The sequence below is a fragment of the Typopeltis vanoorti genome, chromosome 14, assembly GCF_054136105.1.
Source record: "Typopeltis vanoorti isolate ZY-2024b chromosome 14, IOZ_Tvanoo_1.0, whole genome shotgun sequence".
Classification (NCBI taxonomy): domain Eukaryota; kingdom Metazoa; phylum Arthropoda; class Arachnida; order Uropygi; family Thelyphonidae; genus Typopeltis; species Typopeltis vanoorti.
In genome coordinates this window covers 79,002,863-79,028,332 of record NC_143562.1, presented here as the reverse complement: position 1 = coordinate 79,028,332, position 25,470 = coordinate 79,002,863, and the positions used below count along the sequence as shown (strand labels likewise).

At 34.6% G+C, this 25,470-nt stretch overlaps 1 protein-coding gene across 4 annotated transcripts; it reads right to left on the bottom strand.

The window, feature by feature from the left end:
* Window positions 1-1,755: 1,755 nt before the first annotated feature.
* On the bottom strand, window positions 1,756-25,470 carry LOC150099697 (cyclin-dependent kinases regulatory subunit-like). Of its 4 annotated transcripts, none has more exons than XM_090403373.1 (4): window positions 25,175-25,329; window positions 13,151-13,278; window positions 7,835-7,944; window positions 1,756-1,938 (listed from the first exon to the last, which is right to left on the bottom strand). In XM_090403373.1, the coding sequence occupies exons 1-3, from the start codon at window positions 25,231-25,233 to the stop codon at window positions 7,859-7,861; spliced, it is 273 nt and encodes a 90-aa protein (XP_090259499.1). In that variant the 5' UTR covers window positions 25,234-25,329; the 3' UTR covers window positions 1,756-1,938; window positions 7,835-7,858. The 4 variants fall into 4 exon arrangements, with proteins under 4 accessions (XP_090259499.1, XP_090259500.1, XP_090259497.1 ...); XM_090403374.1 differs by lacking the exon at window positions 1,756-1,938 and adding an exon at window positions 2,701-2,719; XM_090403371.1 differs by lacking the exon at window positions 1,756-1,938 and adding an exon at window positions 25,395-25,470 and having other exon boundaries at window positions 2,737-7,944; window positions 25,175-25,251.

Genomic DNA, 25,470 nt, shown 5'->3' with positions numbered 1-25,470 from the left:
GGTCCAGCACCAAATCATAACTTTCAACAATTTCTGTTTTATCTGCCTCTATTATATTATAAATTGCTAGAAGCCATGACTTTTGTTTCACTGATATTTAAATTAAGCCCAGGTTTGTTACTTTCCCTCTTAATTCCAGGTGGAGCTTTGTCTAAGTTAACCATTCTCATATGTTCACTATGTTCACTATAAATATTAAAAAGATAGCGCCTACAGGATACAACCCCCTGCCACACCCCTTTTTCCACTCAAACAATGTTTCTCCAACGACTATTTTTATTGAAGCTTCTTGGCTGTCATCAGCTCTTATCAAGAGGATTAGATGCTCTGCCATTCCCACTGATCTCATTACAATCCACTCTGTTGCAATCCAAAGCATTCTGCTTTCTTCGCTATTTGATCTCTAGTTCCTCTTTTAAAGCCTGCCTGTTCTTGTGGCCTTTCTCTATTCACACATGACTCTAGCCTTTGTTCAATCACTTTCTGCATAACTTTACTTGCATGTGAAATTAAAGGGATAGTTCTGTAATTCTCACAATCTCTGGGACTTATTTTTATTTTTTTTTGAAATTGGGATGAATAGTGATGTTTTCCAATCTCCAGGCCAGTATATTTTCTTCCGAATCTGTTGACAAATTTCAGTCAATATATATATATTCACTACTTCATCCCCAGCTGCTCTCAATAATTCCACTGACACTCCAAGAAGCTTTTCCTAAAAGAAGTTCCTCTCTGCTCTTCCCCGGTACCCATTTCAATGCCTTGCAACGCTATATAACTAAAAATTAATATTCAACACTTTAACATGTACAAAATTGTCGGACTGACTACTTTGGTTCTTAAAATTCAAACTACACACTTCTCAGCGCAATTCCTACAATTACACACACAAAAAACCTCACACCTGTATCTTCATTCATGTTTTACTGTTCATATTGTTTTCTATTTAAAGAAAGTTGAAAGTTTTTCCACTTAGTTATACTATAAATTAAAGATGCCAAGAAATTATATTCATGGCTTAATTTTTTATCCAAGCAGCAAAACTAGATTTGTGCATGAAATAACTTCACGACTGGGCAACTCGTATATAGAGGCTAATGACTTCACATCACTTGCTTTAGTATTCTAGATCTGGTTCTCACTGATGAGACCTCAATAAAGGTAAAAACCAGCCTGGGTAGTGAGCCTTCCCATAATGTAGCATTATAGAATACTATGGCAAGTAATGTGAAGTCATTAGCCTCTATATACGAGTTGCCCAGTCGTGAAGTTACTTCACATGCAATGTCCTGTGGGTGTCAAAACATTAATCAGTTGACTATTATTAGTTGGACATCTACATTATTGAGTCAACTATGAGTTCTCATACTGAACTCCATTGCAGACTACAAGTTAATTCATAGCCAATGCAGGTATTTCAAATGAGAGAATAAAAAGTTTGTAGCTACAGTGACAAAATGAAATTGAAATAAATATTTGGGAGAAGTAATGCAACAGATTTAAAATAAATATGCAATTTTGCAGCATTGGAGTTGAGCATGTTTGTGGAGCTTGGGTATTTATATTGCTGGTTCAAAGTTTATAGATTCATAGGAGAAGAGCATCCTGTAGGAACAAGTTCGCACTAACATCAACATGCTGTTACCATAGATTACCTTTTTTTTTCATAGACTTCAACTAATTTTTATTCAGGAGCCCATATACAAAAATAACTTGTGTGTATATATTGACATATATATGAAGTAATTACACCAATTACAAGATAATTCTGGTTCCTTTAATAAAAAGTTTGTAGCTACAGTGACAGAGCAAAAAAAATAAATAAATAACAGGACATATTTTGGAAGAGATAATACTAAGAACATTTTACCACGGTGGCAAGTTGATAATCAGCTTGCAGTAGCTGCATGGTGATGTAAGTGCACACTGGTACTGCTCCTGCATGGGATTAGAAAATTGAACCAGTAATATAACCACATGAGCTATAAAAACTCTTTTACTAAAAGAAAAGTTCATAGTTGCAGTGAAAGATGCAATTATCTATTTTTGAAAAGAAAATACTAAAACTCTACTGGCACCAGTAGCCAGTTTAATAATCCAATGGCAATCAATATGTTAAAATCTATTATATAGGCTTCAATTATTCAGTGATGAAACTGAATACAACTATTTTGGAACATTACTGTGCTTTTAGTTGAGCTGTCAGTTCCATAAACACAGCATATGGTTTTGTTTCCAATCTTCAATCACAAAAGAATTCATAACACTAAAGACATTAACTTTTCGATAGGAAAACTTAAATAAGGAATCTAAAGAACATTACCATTCATTCCTTATATTTTATTTCTTAAAGTGAATCATTTACAACTCTTTCTATATCTGCTTTTTTCTTTTCTTTTGTCATCAGCTGTTTGCTTAACATCACAATATATAGCATATTCTGTCAGCTACAAGTCATGAGTCAATCTGTTGTCTCAGAAAAGGATAGGATATGTTTATCAATGGTGCAATCAATATAAAGCTTGTTTTCCACTTGATATCTATTTCATGATCCACATAAAAAAAAAAAGGGGGGGGGGGGGGGCTACAGATATTTTAATTCCAATGATGTAGGAAGTTATGGGCATCTTGCTGATACTTTTCCTTGCTGCTGCTCAATGAAGAACTGTTTCCACCAGTGACTAACCACGAAGCAGGCTAGGCTTACCTCGTTAATTATCTATTAAGTGTGAAACCATAAGTACTGCTGCTGCATTCTTATATTAGAATATCATTTGGACAACCAATATTATCAACACAATATTTGTATACACTTTTTATTACAATTTTTAATTAAATGGACTAACAAAATATTTCATAAACAAAATCATGTAAAAATATTTAAATGTCTTTACAGAAAGCAGTATATGATTAGATACATTTAGCACTATTCTAACAATTTATGTATTCAAGCTGCCTTTTCTAAAAAATGTTCTAAAACAGTTATTAATATTTATACTCCACATACTTCTGGCTGAAATCCCCAGAACTACTTAAGCCTGTATTGTAAAATCAAGTCTATGCTACAATTCAAGCAAATAACTCCATATAATACATAAATGTCTAGATACAGTATACAATGCTGCCATGAGAAACTAAACGATCATACTCAAATCGAATTTTGTTTGCTTTGCAATGATCTGCACTTCCACATGCTTGAATGCTCACAGAAATTCCAAAATTTCAAATAGAGTTTAGAAATCTGAAGCTGCCTAAGTTCACATGACCAAGTGGATAGCCACACAATATTTTCTTAATATGCACATCGGACAAATAACTTAAGGAAAAGTGCCAATTCATTTCTAGAATGATACAAAATATCAAATTACAGATGAACATACTAAGAGTATAGATAACAGAAAAGTAGATCAGTCAATAAAACAAGAAAAAAAATTCATTGGTAAGTTCCTTTAATATTTGTTTTTAGATGGATTCCAGCAATGGTGAAATCACCAAATCTGTTTTGTCTAAGTATGCTTTATTCCTGAGCTTTGGCTGAACAGCTACTACTGATATTCACTCCACTTTTTTTTTTTTTTTTTTTCACAGAACACTCAATATCTAGTCCTTGATAAAGGTAACCCAGATCTAAATTACAATTGGTTTAGCATTTTAACTAATTTCTCTCATATTCCACAAATTTATTCAGTTGACTTCCTACAATACTAGCTTAACTAATTCTGTTGTCACTTTCCATATTTACTTTGCCCTCTTCACTAAAAATTGTGCCTAAATAGATGAATTGTTTTACTTGTTCTACAATTGATGTTTGTATTCCTGCCTATTTTCAGACTCTTTTTATTACTACTTTTCATACCAAATTTATTTATATAGCTGCTATTCAATTTAGAGAATCTGCAGACTTCTAATGGAGTACATCATCTGCATAAAGAGCTGAGTTTAGCATTCCCAATTTTGATATCAGATGTAAGCACTTTCCTTCATAATGTGATCATACAGATCTCACAGCTGGTATCAAACCATCTTCCTGTACTTTTTTTTCAGTTGCTGACTGAAAACTGATATTGCTCTATGCAGTGTCTCATTTAGCTCATATAATTGTAATGTTTCAAATAGATTCTCTCTTGGCACCTTGTCATAAGCCTTTCTCAGATCTACAAAACAAATAGATTCTTTATTACAGGCCCTTAATTTCTCAACTGTTTGTCTTTAAGTAAAAATTGATCATGAAAACCTCTCTTTGGCAAGAACCTAGCATGTTGTTCTCTAAGTTTCTCTCCCACAATTTTTCTTACCTTCCACAGTATGTTTCTATAAATATTAGATGAGATACCTAGTAGAAAAATTCATCTCATTTTCACATTCAGTTTTATTTCCCTTTTTATGGATCTATTAGAGCTCTACTCCTATCATCTGGACTTCGACATTCTAAATATGCTGTGCACTAGAAATTCTCAAATATGGAAGTATATCTTTTATACCTCCATATTTGAAAATTTCTATTCAAGTATCATCTACTCCAGCTACCTTTCTATATTTCTGGTTTTTGATGAATTTTTCTACTTTCTCTGACTGTTGTTCTTTAATAATGACTGTTCTGGGTCACTGTCTGTTTCATTCACTAGTCTTCCAAAATAATAGCTCCAAACATCTACAATAGCTTTATCTTCAGTTTTCATGTAGCCTTTTATCATCCGATTCCTTTTATAGTACTGTTTTCTCCATTGTTAAACTTTTCACTAGCCTCCAGAACATTTGTTTGATTTTTGTTTAGCCAATTTTACACACTGCTTCACTTTCCTACACTGTTTTCCCAGAACATACTAACTTGCTTGCTAGAAACTTTTGATATACTTTCTTCTTCTTTCCCCTGATTGGCTAACTTCCTGAATACACTCTGGAGTTCTGATTTTTTTTTTCCTTGCAGACAACTTCACATGCCTCTGGCTGAATCACTGTTTTCTTTAATCTTTCACTGAATAATATTTTGTCTAGAAAATGCTTGACTGCTTTTTTGTTTTAAAAAACTTTCTTGCATATTTTTTTTCCCAATATATTTTATCCTGCTCAAAACTAAATTGTGATCACTTTTGTGATCAATTTCAAATTCCCTGTATATTCTCATATCCTGAACCAGCATAAAGATATCACTAATGAAATGCTTAATGGCTTTTCTCTCATCTCATCCTCCTTCTCTTTTACCTTGCGGTGTCGAGGGTCCATTGATCATCGGACCTCACTCCGTTTACAGGATAAGGTGGTCAGCCTTATGCCCCGGTGTATCCTATGGCCTGTAGTGTTGAGTTCTGAAGGCTAGTTTGCGGGATGAAAAACCCCAGAATAAACTGGGAAAAAAACCCTGCTGTCCATGCCCAAGACTGGCTAACTTGGCTATGGCTGAGGAAGATCCTTCAGCTCCTCATGTCACCGACGGGAATTGAACCTAGGACACTCCTTCCCGAGGCATATGGTTGCGCTTATCTCATCTTCTCTATAGGTGAATTTGTGAACATCTGTATTGAAACATGTCAGTGATCAGTAGTCCATGTCTTAAACATGGAATCCACCAACACACATAATTATTAAGTATGCCATTTTCTCTCAATTTTTGCAAACATTTCTATATGTCAGAGATCCATTTCCTACCCTGCTGTTGAGATCTCCAATAAAGTCAAACTTTCATTTTATGTCAGCTTCTTTCTGTAATAACTCAAACTCCCTGCTTCTCCCTTAGTACTTTCTTTGGAAACAGGCATAAATAAGTCTCATTGTCTAATTCCTTTTTTTGATGTTTACCCACATCGCTACTTGATATTATGTGCTAAGTATACAAAATTAAATAACATTTGGTTAATTAGTATTTATGAAAATTTGTCAGATTATTTCAATTGTATATGAACAATTACAAGAACCTTCCATCGCAATGGACAGTTAGTAGCATACCTTATAATAAAGCAATTCACAGTCTTAGGCTCAAGAGTTGATGAAAGACCATTCTTGACTCTTCACTATAATTACAACTTTGTTATTGCAAAATGACAATTCCTGTCTGACTTAGAGTTTAATGAAATTTGGAATTTAGCATTTCTACTAAAATTATGATTATTAAATTAGTCATTTCAATTTTAGTGACAAAGTCATCTATAGCTATTTTCAGCATGTATACTGTAGATGAACTTTGCCACTAAAATTCCATTTGCAACCAAAAATTGAAATGACTAATTTAACGAGCATAATTTTAGTAGAAATGCTAAATACCAAATTTCATTAAACTCCAAGTCAGAGAGGTAATGTCATTTTGCAATAACAAAGTGTTATTGCACAATACATGGTGTCTATATACAAGATTGTTACTGAAAAGAAAAAAAAAATCATGAAAGTCAATCGTTTCCTTATTTGTTTGGAAATAAGCCTTATTTGAAATGAGTCTAATTCATAAGTTAAGTGTGATAAATAAAAAAAACTAGCATAGGTGATAACTCCCACTACCCCTCTCTATAGGGTGCGAGAGAAAGGAGGTTGGCACTTGATTCATTTGCACTTTTGCTCTGCTTAATGTTTGCAATTCTGTGTTACCCAACATTTTCCTATCCATTAATTTTTATAAATGTATATAAAATCACATAAATACATCCTTTTATATTATATAACACAGATGGATATTATTTATACCAATGGGGGCATTAACTCTTAGTCATTTTTATCTTCATAAAATATGACCAAAATTAGTTATTATGAAATAGTTCAGTAAATTGAACATTGTTAACTGCAGTAAAGTTTGTAGGTAGGAAATGTATAGATTTTAACAGTTAAAATTTGACAGTTTGCTGGCCTGGTTAGCTAAGTGGATAGCATATCTGTTCCCCATCCAACAGACTGTAGGTTTAAATCAAGGCATGTGCATGGATGTTTGTGACTAAGTGGGAGATGAATTTTACCACTTACTGTGAGACCACTGTCCTGCTAATTGGAAGCCCAAAGTGGCTTGAAAAAAAGTTCCATGTTTGACTCCCACAGATTAAAAGGTTTTTTGTCAACCTATAGTGCATTAGTACCATGAATGGGCTAAGCATTTTTTTTCTCTATCTTATCCCTGTTCTAGACACCTAAACATGGAACTTTTCAAGCCTCAACACACACCAGGCAGTGAAACTTAACTTCCATCTGATGTAAATGACAAACATCTCTGCCCATGGAGGGATTCAAAGCATAGATTACAGGCTGGAGAGCAGATATACTAATCCACTTGACCAACCAGGCTGGCATTTAGTTTTGCAAGAAAGAACAAATCAAAGTTGTAACTTTTTTTTTTTTTTTTTTTTTTTTTTAATAGAAACTTATTTTACAAGCAGATGAAATTTTTTCCTTTATTCTATAAATTTATTCTTCGCAATTTCAAAACGTGACAATACTGGCATAAGACCAAACTGATCTTAACATTAACTATTCATGTGCTTTTATTAATTATAGTAGATAAATAATTTTACAATTATACTGCAATGAACAAGATTAACATTTCAAAAGAATAATGAACTGTAACACATGATTGTAACATACACACTGTTCTAATATCGTGTATATCATGAAGTATCAACAGTGTGATTTAAGATTATTTGTCAATATTACTTACATATAGCACAATCTCTAATTTAAAACATGCAAAAAACTCAAAAGAATAAATAATACCTATATTTACTGAAGACAAAATGAGTAGTTTTTACATCGACTTTTTGCCTGTTCCAAATTTGGATGACATTTAAACCAATATAAAATTTACATTTACAAATGGTTTAAATAAAAATTACATAAAATGTAAATCTGATTATTTACACACCTGCAGGATTTAATTTACTACAAGTCATTCATTTTGATCGTCTTTAACTTGATCTTCTTGACTGGGTGCTTTCCCTTGAATTGGTCTTCGGAAAAGCAGTATATGAGGTTCTGTAATAGAATTTTTTTTATATATGAATTAATATAATTGTGCCATTTTAATATATATTACAGAGACAGAAGTATCTTACAATTTTGCTTCTGTAGCAATGAATAACGTGATAGTTTTTCAAATCGATTCACTAGAAGTAATAACTCATGTATACTGTGATTTACAGCCATGCGATTATTTTTTAAGCATCTCATTTTGCAGACTGGCAAAATGAGATGCTTAGCACACTGCTTGATGGATTGTTCAGACAATCCATCAAGCAGTGTGCCACAAGTAGAAATGAAGACATTCATTCTAGAATTATTTTGATAATGCATACAGATCAAAGTATTTGAATTAGAAAACTAAATAAAATATCCAAATACAAGAAACAGTTGTTTAAGGATCAAATCTAGATACTCGGGAGACTTCCTTGTAGCTTTTTAAGGAATGTGGGAACTAATGAGGGCTTCTGATCTTCTCATGGTGCAACTTCTTAGTAGATATTCACTTGGATAATGCATGAGGATGGACTGATGGATTTGGCTGACCAAATCTTTTTCTGTAATAGCATAAACCAAAACAATAGTGCAATATGTTAAGCCACGTGTAACTGCGCTATACAGAGCTCCCACTATTTTCTTTGGAAAACCATGGTGACTAGTGAAAGTTAACTACTAGAACAAACGCAAATGTAACATTAAAGAATTCAAGAAAGGCACTATCAATTTAAATATCAATAGAAAAGAAGCGCAAACTACGGTTTAATTAGAGGTACCAAGTTGATATAATTGGTGTCAGTCGAAACAAAGACAAAAGTATGAACGTCGTCATCATCAATTTCCTAATATGTACCCTCAAGGGATGTTCAGGCTTAAGTACATGATTAAGCTTACATTATTATTAATCTCCTATCCACAACTTTCTTCTAAATTAGTCTATTACTTGTGAGCACCTCAATATTGTCATATCTAACATTTCATTCTTCTAAGGCACTTCTGAATCAATCGAAACAAATCAGAGGAAGACCAATGTCTTCCTCTGGTCTCTTTCCTGCCATCAAACACCTGTTTTGCTAACCTTCTTCACCCATTCTATTTACGTGTCCATACCACCTTAGGTTAGCTCCTGACACATTATTGAATGCTTATTCCATATAACTTTATTCAGTTGACTTCCTACCATACCAGCTTTGTTGATTCTGTTGTCTATTTCCATATTTAATTTACCATCTTCACTAAAAATCATGCCTAAGTAGCTGAAATGTTTTACTTGTTCTATAGGTTCCCATTCACAATGCAGTTGATATTTTCAATACTTCTGCCAATTTTTATTGTCTTTGTCTTTTTAATGCTGACCTTCATACCATATCTATAACAACAGTTATTCAATTTAGTCAGGGAATCTTGTAGACTTATAGCAGATTTATTTAGAAGTATAACATCATCCTCATAAAGCAAAGAGCTGAGATTAACATTTCCAATTTTGATATAATATTTAATATTGCTTTCCTTCATAATGTAATCCATATAGATAATGAATAACAGAGGGAATAATGTGCATCCTTGTCTGACACCAGATTTAACATCAAACCATCTTCATGTACTTCATTCAATCCTAACTGTCAATCCTAACATTCAATCCTTCATACCATATCTATAACAACAGATATTCAATTTAGTCAGGGAATCTTTTAGACTTATAGCAGATTTATTTAGAAGTATAACATCATCCTCATAAAGCAAAGAGCTGAGATTAACATTTCCAATTTTGATATAATGTTTAATATTGCTTTCCTTCATAATGTAATCCATATAGATAATGAATAACAGAGGGGATAATGTACATCCTTGTCTCACACCAGATTTAACATTAAACCATCTTCATGTACTTCATTCAATCCTAACTGCTGACTTACAACTCAAATAAAAAGACCAAGTACTGTTTAATATAATGCCCCATTGACACCATATAACGGTAGTGTTTTGAATAGCTTTTCTCCTGGCATCTTGTAATAAAGATCTTTGTTATATTTCAACAATTTCTCAACTATTTGTTCATCATCATCAAATTCCTGCCATGTACCCTCAAGGGGTGTACAGGATATGATAGTACAACATGAAAAAAATTGCATTAATACTAATTTCCTATCTACAATTTTCCTCCAAATCAGTCTGTTACTTGTCAAGACTCCAACATTATCAGATCTTATATTTTTATCATCTAAGGCACTTTGTACCGTATCAATCCACCTATATCTTGGTCTTCCTCTGGGTTGTTTTGCTGCCAACCTGGCAGAGAACACTTGTTTTGCTAATCTTTCCTCGCCCATTCTGTTCAAGTGACCATACCACCTGAGATTAGCTCTGCTAATGCATTCCTGGATGTTGACAATGTCAAGTTCTTTCCTAAACAACTATTTGTTGTGAAGTGAAAATCTAATTCTGACAGCCTCTATTTAGCCTTAATCCAGCTTTTTCTTCAACAAGCTTCCTTTCTACAATCCTTCTCAACTATACTTGTATAAATCTTACCAGGAACACCAGTAGGAAAATCCTTCTAATTCTTACATTGTTTTATTTTCCTTTTTATATATAGATACTATGAGAGCTCTACTCCAATCATCTAGAATTTGTCCCCCTGTCCAGGCCTTCTGAACTATGCAGTGCAGCCACTAAGACTTTTATGTCTCCATATTTGAGAATTTCTGATCGAATATCATCTACTTCAGCTGCTTTGCACATTTCAGGCTTTTGATGGCTTTTTCTACTACAAGTAGAGATATGTATTCCTGATTGCATGTCTGCTGAATGTTTATTATCACTGTGCTATCACTGCTTGTTTCATTTAGCAATTTTTTGAAGTAATTACTCTATACATCAAGGATATCTTTTTCTCCAGTTTTTGTCATCTTTATTATCTAATTCCTTTTACAACACTCTTTCCTCCATCTCTGAGCTTTTTCAACAGCCTGCAGAATATTTTGCCACCTTCCTGATATTTATTTTCTATGTTCTTGCCAAAGTCTTCCCATAAATTTTGTTTAACTAATTTTACACAGCGTTTAGCTTTCTTACAATTTGTCTGCATTTTCTAAGAGCACAAGCTGACTTATTCACCAGGAACTTTCGATATGCTTTCTTCTTTTCCTTCACTGCCTCTAAAATTTGATTTTAAACTTTCTTACATTTTCTTCTTTTTAATGTGAAATTCAATTTTATCCTGCACAAGACTAAATGGTGATCACTTCCAATTTCAAATCCTCTGTATACTTTGGTGTCTTGCACCAGTGAGAAAACATCACTATCAACAATAACATTGTCAATGAGACTTTTCTTATTCTTTGCCTCTTCTCTCCATATGAATTTATGTACATTTTTATGTGTGAACATTGTGTTAGTAATAATCAGTCCACATCCTGAGCAGAAATCCTACAGGTATTTGCCATTATTATTAGCTTTGCTTTTTTCTCCAAAATATTCCCGAAACTATCTTTCTTCATTTTTGTCAGGTTTAACATAGCTTCCCCCCACCCCTGTGATTATACTTCTTTTAATTTCATTTTCATATTTACCATCATTTCTGATTCAGGACAAGTTCATTTAAATTATCAGCAGCCATCACTTTCATTTTGCTGATGTTTATATAAGCCCAGCTTTGTTACATTCCCTTTTAATCAATATAATCAACTACTCCAGATCTTCCTTAGTTTCTGCTGAGGATTGTATCATCTGGTTATCATAAATTTATTTTCTGTACCAATCTTAATTCCAACTGGGTCTTTGTCTAAGTTAGCCATTCCCATAATATATTCAATATAAATATTAAAAACATAGGGCAACAGCATACAACCCTGTGGCACCCCCCCTTTTCACTCCAACATGGTTTCTCTAAAGACTGTTTTTACTGATACTTCCTGGTTGTCATACAGCTCTCTTATCAAGAGGATCAGATGCTCAGGTATTCCCATTGATCTCATCAATCCACAGTCTTTTGCAATTCATAAAATCAAAAGTTTTCTTATATAAAAAACAGATGAATACTTCCTTCTGAAATTCTCTTATTCATTTTCCATAATTCATCTCATGTTTGCTATCTGGTCTCTAGTTCCTCTACCTCTCCTAAAGCCTGCCTGTTCTTGTGGCATTTTTCTATTCACATATGGCTCCAGCCTTTGTTGGATCACTTTCAGCATAATTTTACTTGTATGTGAAATTAAAGCGATGGTTCTATAAATCTCACTATTTCAGGAATTTAAGTGTTGTTGTTTTTTTAATTAGGATGAATACTGATGTTTTCTCTAGGCCAATATTTTTTTTTCCAAATCTGTTGACAAATTTTGATTTTATTTAGTCATCATTCAGAAAATATATAAAGCATTTAAAGCTTTACTTTACCAGAAATTAAAGTAACAAATGAACTCTGAATTAACAATAAAAATGTAAAATAAATATCAAACATTAAAGAAATATCAAGTATAAGGAAAACAATGTTTTTATATTTATAATTTGTTCTTGTAAACTAGAATAATTTGATTTAAAAACCTTGATGCTTGAAAGAAAGAACAAAAAGTAATTTGAAACTGGTTAAACAACTCTTACAACATAAAACTGTTGCATGAATAAATAAAAAATGTCCTACTAGTAGATACCTACAAATTTCTGAAAGGATCATACATCATACCAACAGATGGAATTTTTATTCTGTTGAAGGTGGGGAAAGGACATCCATGGGACTTGAGAATGAATGCTATTGAGAAAGGGATTAGAGAGCAAGTTCTCTTAGAGTGGTGCAAAACTGGGATGACTTGCCTTTGTAGATGAGTGCAGATAGCATGAATGAATTCAAAAGAAGGCATGATAAGTGGTGTGTGTGTGAAAGAGAGATGTTGCTCCCCCTGCCCCTGAGTGCCTGGATGTCTTGTAATAATAGTATAGCACAAATTCATGAAACAAGTTGTCTAGACAAAGGGGGAGGTCTTTTTCACTTTATTTCAATGGTATATAACCAGCGCTACTAGCAATAATAAAGGAGACAGTTAACTAAAACGCATAGTGAAGTGCCATTAAAAGCAGTAAAAAAATATTTTTATTTACTTTTTTAGTTAGTGTAATGACTTTGATGATACAGGAACTTTGTTTTTTTTTTTAATCCAGTTATAATATTCCTTTCTATGCTTATCTTATTGCTACATTTTAAAAATAACTAACAGAAAAATAAGGTTACCTGGTTCATGAATCATATAATGAATCCAACCTTGGCTCTGCTGAATTCCTAACCCTCTCCATTCAGCTTCTGTCATGAGATGACTTCTAGGTATCATTTTTGCAACATTCTTAGGTAACATAACATGCCTGAAATATATACAGAACTAAAAGAATGTATGTTCAATTTAATACCATTCTATGAAACAAGTCACTGATTCTCAAACTTTGTTTTTTCAATACATCACTAATAAATCAGATATCAACATGTATATAAACTAAAAATACAGGCAGTCCCTAATACAAATCAAATTTCTATCCCTAAGTTAGAAATCAAATTAGGGATCTCATTTGTAACTCTGATCCCTAAATAGCTCATATGTGGCAATAATAATACAGTGTAATACTGTAATAATAAGTTACAGAAACTATTGTGCTCTTTCTTTTAATTCAAACAAACAGAACATAAAAACAAACTCCAACAAAAAAAAGAAGAGGAGAAATTTCAAAAAAGAATATTAAAGGTTGCATCAATGTCTTGCTTGGAAGAGGCATTTCTGAGGCAAGAAGATAGACTACAATTAATCGGAAGATGGAGATGATGCGGGAGAATCAGGATTTGAATCAGAATAAGATTCTGGTGTTAGAGAGGATGGATCTGGTGCTGGAGAATCAAGATTTGATTCTGTTTCTGGAGGGGAGCTTGCCAATGAAGTCAGTTTTTTTTGAAGAAGGTATCTAGGGTTTGCACAGCCTTTTTCTCATCATAAATGGCCTTGTAGCAGCTGATGTTCTCACTAACTGCACAGGAAACCTTTGCAAACCACTCAATGTTAGGATCTTGCTCCTCAAGCTTAGCAAATCCTGCTTCAATGAGACTAAAGGCTTCAGCTATTTCTTTTGTCATAAACTTTCTTGGCTCTGGATCTTCTGATTCTTCGTGCTACTATCAGCTGCTTCTCTATCTCCATAAGGTCTTCATTGGTTAATTCTTGTGAATGGGACTCTAGCAAGTCAATGACATCATTTTCATTGATGCCCAATTGCAGTACATTGCCACTATCCAACACAGCTTTTCTGGCTTCGGCGATGTCTTCTGTGAAGCCACGAAAATCGTCACAGAATTGAGGGCACAGTTTGTTCCACACCCCTTTAATTGTCGATTGCTTCACTTCCTCCCAAGAATCAGCAGCATTTTTGATGGCATCATAGATGTTATAATTCTCTCAAAGTCATCACATCATCTTCTGTAGCCCTGACTGCTTGAGGGAATGTACGCCATAAGTAATTAGCCTTAAATGCAGATATGACTCCCCAGTAGATTGGCTGTAGTAACGATGTAGTGTTGGATGGTAAAAATATGACCTTTGCATTAGGGTGAAGGTCATCTAAAGATGTTGGATGTTCAAGAGCATTGTCCAGCACAAGCAGAATTTTAAAGGAAATTTTCTTTTATGAACAATGTTCCACAGCAGGAATAAAACAGTTCAAGAACTAATCTTCAAACATGGTAAGTGTGACCCAGGTCCTTAAATTTGACTTCCAAATAACGGGAAGAGCTGCTCTAATAATGTGGTGGGTTTGTTTACATGCGTGAAAGAAACTAGTTCCCGAATTATTAATTTAATTAGTTAACTATTAATTATCCTTATAGGGAGCCTGTTCGTAAGTATGGAACGCTATAAGTTGATAAGTCGGATCGTCCATAACCCGGAGACTGCCTGTATTAAATAATCTTTTGAGGCTAAATGATACAATTAACTTCTGAACACCATGACTTTATATCACCTAGTTGAAGCCAGAAATTCCTAATTTCAATGTCAATTATCAAAGTGAGGATAATTTCAATTATCCCCACTTTGATTTTTAAGACAGTGCTACAAGAGAAAAGTCCAGATGAACTTGAATCATCAGGACGTTCTATCACAGAATTTTTTTTTTTTTTTGCATTACTTGAACAAATCAAAATAATCAGAAACAACTGTCGGTCAAGTTCAGGAATGATAGTTGAATTTCGTGAACCCATATTTGAGTTTGGATAAATTATTTATTGGTATGAGGTCTAATACAGAAATAAAATTTGTTGATATGTTTCTTAAACCTTCAAGGCCATAATCATTGGGGAAAATAGTATGGAGAAGATTATTGTAAAAAGCAGAAGTGGAAGTTATGAAGAGTAGGATGAGAAATTGGTTTTATGACTTTGGAGCTGAACTATACATGTTTGTGAATCAGAAGCTGCTTATGTTTGTATGTGCTTAGAAGGAAGTGGAGGAATGCAGTGGCTAGTTCAGTGAACAGTGCCCATGGAAATACCTATAGAAAAGAATGCAACTGGAGAGGCAGTGAGAGAGTCTTTAGTTAAATAGACTGCTTTCTTCTGAATGCAATCAAGAATTCTTCAATTTTCATCTATATAACATCACACATACAATGTAAAATTGCCCTGTCCACGTAAGCAACACAATGTAGAAATAGTTACACGAAGAGTCCTAAAGTGGGTATTCTCTATTATTATTATTATTTCGGGCGACTCCAGGAGTCCTTAGACTCATCGAAGGAGGCCCTAAACATCATATCCACACAACTATGCGATTACATTCTCACAGTATCTATCATACCTTGTCTTGAACTCGTTCACCATCATAGCACCCACAACAGACTCTGGCAGCTTATTCCACTCATTTACCACTCTAAAAGTAAAGAACCCAGCTCTAACACCCCTGCTAACCACACTCTTGCCTAGCTTCCATAAGTGTCCCCTAGTACTCCCACCACCAGTCCTGATCTCAAAAATATCATCTGAATTAATCCTATAGAATCCCTTTAGCAATTTGAATGTCTCAATCATATCTCCCCTGCTCCGCCTATCAGCTAGTTTCTGCAACCCACAAATCTTCAACCTGTTCTCAAATGGTTCATTCCATAGACCTGTTATCATCTTAGTCACTCGCCTCTGGATCCTCTCCACCTCCTCCCCATCAAGAAGGAACCGAGGTGACCAAATCTGGGCACAGTAATCGAGATGAGGTCTTATCAAGGCTCGGTACAGAGGTACAATAACTTGCTTGTCTCTGCTCGTCAAGGTATTTTTCAACAACCAAGTGAGTTGATGAGCTGATTTAGCTACTTTTGCAGTGTGCCCCCTAAACTTCATCTCCTTATCCACCAACACTCCCAAGTCCCTGGTCTCATCAATCTCTTGGAGTACAGTTCCACCAATGTGGTATACTGCTGCTAATCTTTTCACCCCAAAATGCATAACCTTACATTTTGTCACATTAAATTGACATCCATTCTCCTTAGCCCAGAACTCCAATCTATCTAAGTCATCCTGCAAGACTTTGACATCTTCTGCATTCACTATTGCCCTACCCAACTTTGCATCATCAGCGAACAAATGAATTGTTCCACTTAGATCCTTCCCTATATCGTTAATGAACAGATTAAACAGCAGTGGTCCAAGAACAGAACCCTGCAGCACACCACTAGTCACAGGCCGTCTTTTGGACTCTACTCCTGAATAAACTACTCTTTGATATCTCTCCATCAACCAACCACCTATCCATCTCACCAACCCTATATCCATGGTGTATTCTCTATGAATACACCATTCAGCCTGACAGCCATGGTTGTCATGACAAAGGACACAATATTGTTAGATATTTTAAAAAGCTTCATGCCTGTAAATTTGTTAAGGTTTTTGGAGATCCTGTCTTCTATAAATTATGACTTTGCATTTGAAGAGTTGAAAGCACAGGTAGCAGAACTAAGATCATTTTACTTTTAAGTCTGTGTTTATATGGAATATACACTGAGCTGGTTTTGAATACAAGGTGATTTGGATCTGCCACAATTTGGTGACATGCATTATTGTAAAATACCAAAAAAGTGCACAAATGTACCAAGACAAACTCTCTACAGAAAATACTTACCACAGCTACATGCAAGCCCTTAGTGTGATTATGCCATGTTGATGATGTGTTTGCTATTTGGCCCCATGGACAAAACACCTTGGATTCTTTTGTTACTTACCTAAACAGCCAACAGCCCAAAATTCACTTTGAAAGAGAAAAATAATCTAATATATAGTTCACTATTTTTTTTTTTTTCATTTATAGAAGGCCAATGCAGTAACAGATTTTGTATTTTCATAATGGCATCTTAAGGGAACTGGTAGTAGCATCATCATGCCTGTTTAATAAGAGTTTTGCAACAGCACAGGTTCCAAGTGAGTGGAAGAAGGGTAAAATTGTTCACTGCATAAAGACTGTAGCTTCAAATTATAGGCCAGTCTATATATCTGGAGTTGTGGTGAAGGTCCTGGAGAGATTGGTGAGAAGTAGGATACAGAAATGGGTTGATAACAACAGTATTATCTGTGGTTATCAGCATGTGTTTGTTAAAAGGAGATCAAAAGGTGACAAATATCTTGGACAAGGGAGATGCATATACAGTGGTGTACTTGGATTTTGCAAAGGCTTTTGATAGACTGCCACATGACAAGCTCTTAAATAAACTGAAACAGATGGGATTGAATAACAGACTTCTGTGTTGGATCAGTGACTGAATGTTAGATAGGTATCAGAAAGTTGTATATAGAGATACAGTATCTCAAAAGAGAAAGGTCACCAGTGGTATGCTGCAGGGGTCAGTTTTGGGGCCATTGTTGTTCAATATGTTAACCAACTAACCGGCCATTATGGATAAAATACGCATCCTCGTATGTTTCGTATCCATCATATATTTCAATGTAATATCAATGGTATTACAATTTTAATATGCACTTCACATCCATGATAACCTTGACGTCTATAGACATCTTGGCCAGTAGCATGGTTAATGACATGAGTTTAACTAGTAATATCCAGCTGTTTGTGGATGATGTAAAACTGGGGAGAGCAATGCACAGTCAGGCTGATGTTAATGCCTTACAAGTGGACTTGAATAGATTGCATGAATGGGCAGATAAGAGGAACTGTCAGTTCAATGTTGCCAAGTATAAGGTTTTGAGATTTGGTAAGCAATGTTGGGATGCAAAGTACACACGTATTGTGGGGAAACCTTAACAGAAATAGAGGAGATGAGAGATCTAGGGGTGATGGTGGACAAGGACCTGAAATTCAGAGGCCACATTGCACAAGTTGTGAAGACATCACATTGAATAATGGCTATGATGCAGAGAACCCTGACATGCAGAAATAGAGAGGTTATGATTCCATTGTATGAGGCATGATCAGGCCTCATATGGATTATTGTACACAGATTTAGTCGCCGGGTTTTGGTGGTGACGAGGATATGTTGGAAAGGGTGCAGAGATGATTCACAAAAGGTAGTTAGTGGTCTTTGGAATGTGGAGTACAAGGACAGATTAAGAAAATGTAAGTTGCAGAGCCTCGTGAATAGGAAGGGGGGGGGGGATATGATTGAGACATAAGCTGGTCAGGGATTGTTATCAGACAGACATGGAAGAGATTTTTCATAGAATGGGAGAGGGAAGTAGAACAAGAGGCAATTGTTGGAAACTGTATAAGGAGGGTGTGAGCAAAGGAGTGAGAAGCAGGTTCTTTGCATGGAGGGGTGGTTGGCGAGTTGAATGCATTGCCCGAGTGTGCTGTGGATGTGGACACATTGAATCAGTTTAAGACATGGTTGGATGAGTATTGTATGCAATAGTGAGTACCTCCCACAATGAGTCTCTGACTCCATGGAGGATAAATGTTAATAATAATCTCATCTTCCTTTTACCCTCTTTTACGTTGCAGTGTTGAAGGTTTATTAATCATTGGACCTCAAACTGTCCACAGGATAAGGTGGTCAGCCCTACACCCCGGTGTATCCTATGTCCTATAGTGTTGAGTTCTCAAGGCCGGTTTGCCTGCTTTGCAGGATGAAAAATCCCAGGATAAACTGGGGTTTTTCATCCTGCAAAAAACCGTATTGTCCACGCCCAAGACCGGCTAACTTGGCTATGGCTGAGGAAGATCTTTCAGCTCCTCAGGCATATGGTTGTGAAGTGCACAACCACTAGGCTAACCGTGCAGACTAATAATAATAGGTTTGAAGGCTACTCTAATGTCATGAGATTTCAGGAGATTAATATTTTTTTTTTTTTTGCAAAAGTTCATCAACAAAAGGGATGGAAATTGAAGTTCTGTAATGAATGTCATGGATTTGTTGTATAGAGGGATTAGAGAGTAGTATTCTTTTTGCTATTTTTTTAGGATATCTATTGCTGATCAATAGTTGGAGAATAGAATGTAATTCTTTTGTTGATGTTCTTTCATCTCTTATAATAGAGATTACCCTCTTTTTCAGCTTATGTACAATGTCTAATTTTAGTGAAATATGGTGTAACGAGGAGAAATGTAGATAATGACCCTTCATCTGCTTGTTTCGTAATTAAAATGTCTAGAAAAAGGTAATTTTCCTTCATTCTCAAGTTCCAAGGTGAATTTAATTGTATAGTGGAAGGAGTATTTGTAAACTCAGCTACACTGTGTTTCCATATTTGGTGGAGATATGTCATCTACATATCTCCACAAAATTGATGCTTTAGGATTTGTAGGTAACAAGACATCATTTTTGAACTTTTTCATGAACAAGTCCACACAAGGAGGAGTTAGAGGGCTTCCCATTGCAAGGCCCAAAAGTTGTTTGTAGGTTTTTACATTCCATTCGGAAAAAATTTAAGTTTAGACAGTGTTTATAGAGTTGAGAGATGTCTTGAGGGAATAGATTATCTATAATACCATAACTTCATTCATAGGAATATTTGTAAATAATGATATTCAGACTAGCTGTCTAAATATCCAAAATGTACAACAAAGGAAATTAGATCCATAATATCAGCAGTATATCTTTCTTTATAAGTGATGTGTCATTTAAGGGAATATTGGAACAGTGAAATAATATTACAGTGAAAATATCTGTATGATTAGTGTTAAATTCTCAATAGAAGTTTTAAAATGAATCTGCTCCTGGTATCATTAAGACTAACCAATAGAGCCTAAAACTTTTTCCACTGAATCCTCTTATAGCAGAACTTAATCATATACACCAAACCTTATCTAATGGTTACAGTTCCTATAGTATCAAAAAAAAAAAAAAAAAAAAAAAAAAAAAAAAAAAAAAAAAAAATCCTCACCCTTCTCTTCAGAAAGACTTTAATAATGCTATCTCATCTCCTGTGTGAGAGGCACCTTTTGAAAAATAGCCAGTCTTAGAGAAATACAATCTCTGCATGGCTTTCAAACCCACCGAAAGCTTGCTATCCTGATATGTTATAGTAAAGATCAGCTTCTCTCTCTCTCTGCATGTGTGTGTGCATGTCTGGAGTATATAAAGCATCCTGCTCCTATAAATTCGCCACTATGGACAGACAGGAAGATCAGCATTCATGACAACAGTCAATCAGGCATTATAGCTCACAGAACCAATTCAAAAGAGACTACATGCTCCATCTCACTAAATTTAGAAAATAAAGACTATTTTCAGAATCTACAGCTACTCTCAGAAATCAGCCTAATTTAAATAAGTATAGTTTTATTTTATTCAGTCCATTAATCTTTGCAAAATATGGGAAACACCAATACTTTGAGATCCCAGTTTACATCCTAGGCCACCAACAGGTGCCTACACACCTCACCTAGTCAGGAATAGTCTTTCAGCCAAATATTTTACTGAGTTTTGTGTTGTGTGTTACAAGTCTCATATTGTACTCCCTGGCGATGTCTCAGTGACCGAGACAAAATACTGGAAGAATTAAATATTTTTAATCCTTTCTGAGTGTTGTTTCAGTCCATTAAGCCTCTAACATGACATAATACAACACATTTACACATTCATTCTCACACACAAATGTTAACAGCTTCTAAACATATATCACAGGAAACTTGGAAATTGACAACCAGTTAATGAAATATCAACCATTTCTAGAACTTATGCCTGTTATGGCCTATTCCAGCCTCATAGTCTTCACGCTAAATGAATAACATGGTCTCTTATTGAAGTATTTGTTTTGGTAATCTTCTGCATTAAAATACTCCCTCTCATATTCTTAAAAAAGTAATACTTTTAAAGAAATAATGTGACAAGAGATTAACAATGGGCATTGTTAATCTCTTGTCACATTATTTGAGCAAGGAAATTCATCAGAACATATTTAATTAAACTATTTTATGACTGTAACCGTCTGTATGAGGAACTTTGAGGAAAGACTGAAAATTGTTTTATGTTTATCCTAACTACTAATTTTTGAATTTCATCAGTTTAGGTTGGGTGAGACCTGGATAAATATGAGCCACAGGAGGTAATTTGTGTTATTATATTATTAAGTGCGCGTGGGAGACCTAAACTATCGATACAATATCTATCTTGCCTCTCCTTGAAACCACTGACATAGCACTCAACTTATTCAGGCAACCCATTCCATTCATTCACCACTTTCCAAGAGAAAAATCTAGTCCTGATAACCTTGCTAACCACATTCTACTGAACTCCCAGGGATGACTTCTTGTCCCCCCCCCCACCACTTTCTCCAGCCACATGCTGAAATATTTTCTTTGTATTAATCCTATATTTGTGATTCAGCTTATACGATTGTTATTCATCTTTTTGTTTTGTTTACATCGTCTGTACATTATAGTACAGAAGATGTAATAACTAAACAGATTTAATTATTATTTCCAATATTTCACCAAAGGTAAATTGGCATCAAATGGGAGGGGACAATACACGCAACAGTAATGAGCAAGTCTTTAAGTAGAGAAACAAAATATGGCTTATATTCCAAAATAATGCCATCTAGTGATTTCTGTTCTTGGCCACTGGACTAATTGTCTGCAGATGAGATTCTCACAAATGAGGAATTTTAACAAATCCATATTTGTTGATGTTAAGTTAGTTTATGGATGGCTAAGACAGATTCAAGAAATATTCTCATATTTATAATAGCTATTTGCATTAGTGAAGCAAGGTGTCTTCTTCCAATGGATGAGGTGAGGATCTAAGGCATGATATGCTAGCACTGAGCAAGTTTAAGGCACTCTTCAAAAGAGAAGTCCTTAAATTACTGAACTTACCACTCGGCTATGCTATGTATTCTTTGCAATTTAGCCACATGACGCTGCCACTCATTGCCTTTCTTCACCATTTGAACACCCAACAATCCAGGATCAAATTCAATTTAAAAGAGAATTCATCCTCTCCTAGATACCCTTATTACACGACCATATGGAGATCCTTGGCTTCTCACACACACACACACACATCCAGAAATAAATATGACATGGTACAAAAAAAAGTACTGAACACTTGTTTACCTCCATAACATTTTTGTAGTTAAATTACAAAAGATTAGATCCTCACCCCAATGGATGGGGTAAGGATCTAAGGCATGATATGCTAGCACTGAGCAAGTTTAAGGCACTCTTCAAAAGAGAAGTCCTTAAATTACTGAACTTACCACTTGGCTATGCTATGTACTCTTTGCAATTTAGCCACATGGCTCTGCCACTCATTGCCTTTCCTCACCATTTGAACAACCAAAAATCCAGGATAAAATTCAATTTAAAAGAGAATTCATCCTCTCCTAGATACCCTTATTACCATATGGAGATCCTTGGCTTCTCACCAACACACACATCCAGAGATAAATATGACATGGTACAAAAAAAAGTACTGAACACTTGTTTACCTCCATAACATTTTTGTAGTCAATCAGCACTTTTTTTTTTCTCACCATACTGTACATCCATCTAGTCATAGCATCAGCCTTTCCAACTGCATGGCATTTCACAAACCCTAGTCAATCCCCCCCCCCAAAAAAAAAAAAAAAAAAAAAAACTCACTTGGTGTGATGATACAAAATTATCAATCAAGTCCATTTGATGCAGTCTATCCAACCAAAGGGGATATTATCAATAAACCAACAACCAATATTCACAAAAGTGTGAATATTCAAAAAATTTCAATGATGAAAAATACAGGCTACAAAACATTTAGCTATGTCACAATCATAGCAGCATGGGTTCATCTACATTATTACCACCAAAGCAAACTACATTAGTTTGCTTCCCAACTAACTACATTAGTTAGTTTCCCAAATCATCAAAAGTTTAACACAACCAAACCCTATTTATTGAGATTCAGATGCTTTTTTTAAATCTGCTGCTCATTTGAAGATTTAAAAAAAAAAGTCTTGTTATGGTGAAGCAGTTTTTTTCCCCCATTTTGATTCCGTGCAGGGTATTCATGGCCTAATCAGCTAAACCTAACTAATCATAATTATGGCAGATGTCTTTCTTCTGTTCTTCTAGACAACTGTTAGCAGATTTCCCACTCTGAGCATAATATAAGTTGCAAGAACAACAAACTTTGTAAACATCTGCAACAGAGGAAGGAGATGATCCTAAGGAGAGTGAATGACAGTGGTTGGCTTCAGATGAGGTTTGGATGCAGTGCAGGGATTACGTACTCTTTTTTTTTGGAGTTCTAGCTAATTTTTATTAAGTGTACCAGATATAAGGAACAATGATTGCATTACTACAGTCTGCATACTGGGAGGATGTAAGGAGAAGGGAAGAAGAATTAATTTGTTCATCTTTATAGGCATTGTATGGGCTCAACATAAAAAAAATCATTGGACAAGAAGATATGATGAATAAAGGAGAGTCCAGACATAAGGGAAGCCTGTATGTAAAAGGGGGGGAGGAAGGTTCTGCTGACAAGGGTTTTGATAGCACCATATTGTTGAGTTGTGGATTCTCTTGATTAATAAGGCTGCACATCCATTTCACTCCCAACCTATTTATTCTTCCAACACTAGGGATACATTGAGATACTGCCTCATTTACGCACTTTTTCAAAAGATTCCCATGCATTGCTGACATTTTTTCCGGGGGTGATGGGAAAGTTGTATACGCATCAACCTGTGTGGTTGGGTTTAAACTTGTGTTTAAATTATTTATCCTAATATTGGGCATAGAAACTAATTCAATAAATTTTTTACTGTGAAATAATTGAGAAAATAAGATATGCATCTTCATTTTCTCAGAGTATTCCAATTGTTACTATGGTTAAACTATTCAGTTACATAACAGTTATCAAAATACATTTACAGGCATTCAATATAATCTGCATTCTGCCTTGTCACTGATGCCCGACAGTTGGGTAGATTATGTATTCTTGCTATCAATTTTTATTTATTTTTTTGCTTGTATTTGATAATCCAAGTCATTTCAGCTCTAGCCGCATTGATAATAGTCAAATGTTTCCCATGGGGATAATTCTTCCAACCTGGAGGAATGTATGGGGAACTTTGTAAGGATGGTAAGATGGTAAGGAAACACTTCCCATCCATCCTTATGGATGCATAAGGATGGATGGGAAGATTCTTCCTCCATTTTTAACACTTATTTCATAGAACAACATCAGAAAGAGAGTACAATGTGTTTTACTCAAAGCCTGACTTACAAGTGACACAAAGCCACGAATGGTGTGCAAAATTTTTTAAAGTGACATTCATAATTAAATGTCAAACTATAGTAATTCCAGTTACTCTTAATTCATCATCATAATATAGCAGCCAACATACAATTTTTACTCTCTTCTTTCACTTCTGGTAAAATTTTCATATCTTCTCTCGTTCCATATTTGTCCCATTTCAAACCATTCATTCCTGACAAAATCAACTCATTTACTTTACATTCTTATATTCCACTTAAATCTTTAATCCTCATGCGGTCAAAAACTGTACAGGTATGTGAAAATCGAAAGATATTTATATGTATGCTTACTTCACGCTGTTTTTAATTTGCGTAATGTTTTTCTATATTATTACCGTTTTAACTATACATCTGTTCTCCACCATTTTTCATAGAAAGTTACCATTTTTTCTTATAATACGAAACTCTTTTCAATAAAATTTGACAATATGTAAATACATTTCAAGTGCATTTACTCTCGTTATACAACATAGAAACGTTATACAATGTCTAGAAATTACAAAATAAACATTTTAAAAATATATAAAATAAACACTTACCTATATTCGTACATATCATCATAATATTTATCTGAATAATAGATATCCTTCAGCGGCATCTTTTCATTTGAATGAACCTAAAAATAATTCGCCGGAATGAATTTTAAGTTAGAGACATATTGAAATAATCAGTTACAGAAATTCATTTATTAAAAAATTAAAATGAAATTCTCAACCATGAATTTTCAAAATACTAATTTCACAAAGACTCATAACACACCTTTTAACCAAAAGTTCTTACTCAACTATTGTCCTCCAGTCGTTTCATTGGGTATCGTGTTTAAACGTTGGCGCTA

What these genes read in the sequence shown, in the direction of transcription:
- LOC150099697 (XM_090403371.1), bottom strand. Translation starts at nt 25,233, where the DNA reads ATGCCGCTGAAGGATATCTATTATTCAGATAAATATTATGATGATATG. An exon ending in GATGATATGTACGAATATAG is followed by an intron (nt 13,279 to 25,174) that starts GTAAGTGTTTAT and finishes TATATATTTCAG; the next exon opens with GCATGTTATGTTACCTAAGA. An exon ending in TTATATGATTCATGAACCAG is followed by an intron (nt 7,945 to 13,150) that starts GTAACCTTATTT and finishes ATTCTATTACAG; the next exon opens with AACCTCATATACTGCTTTTC.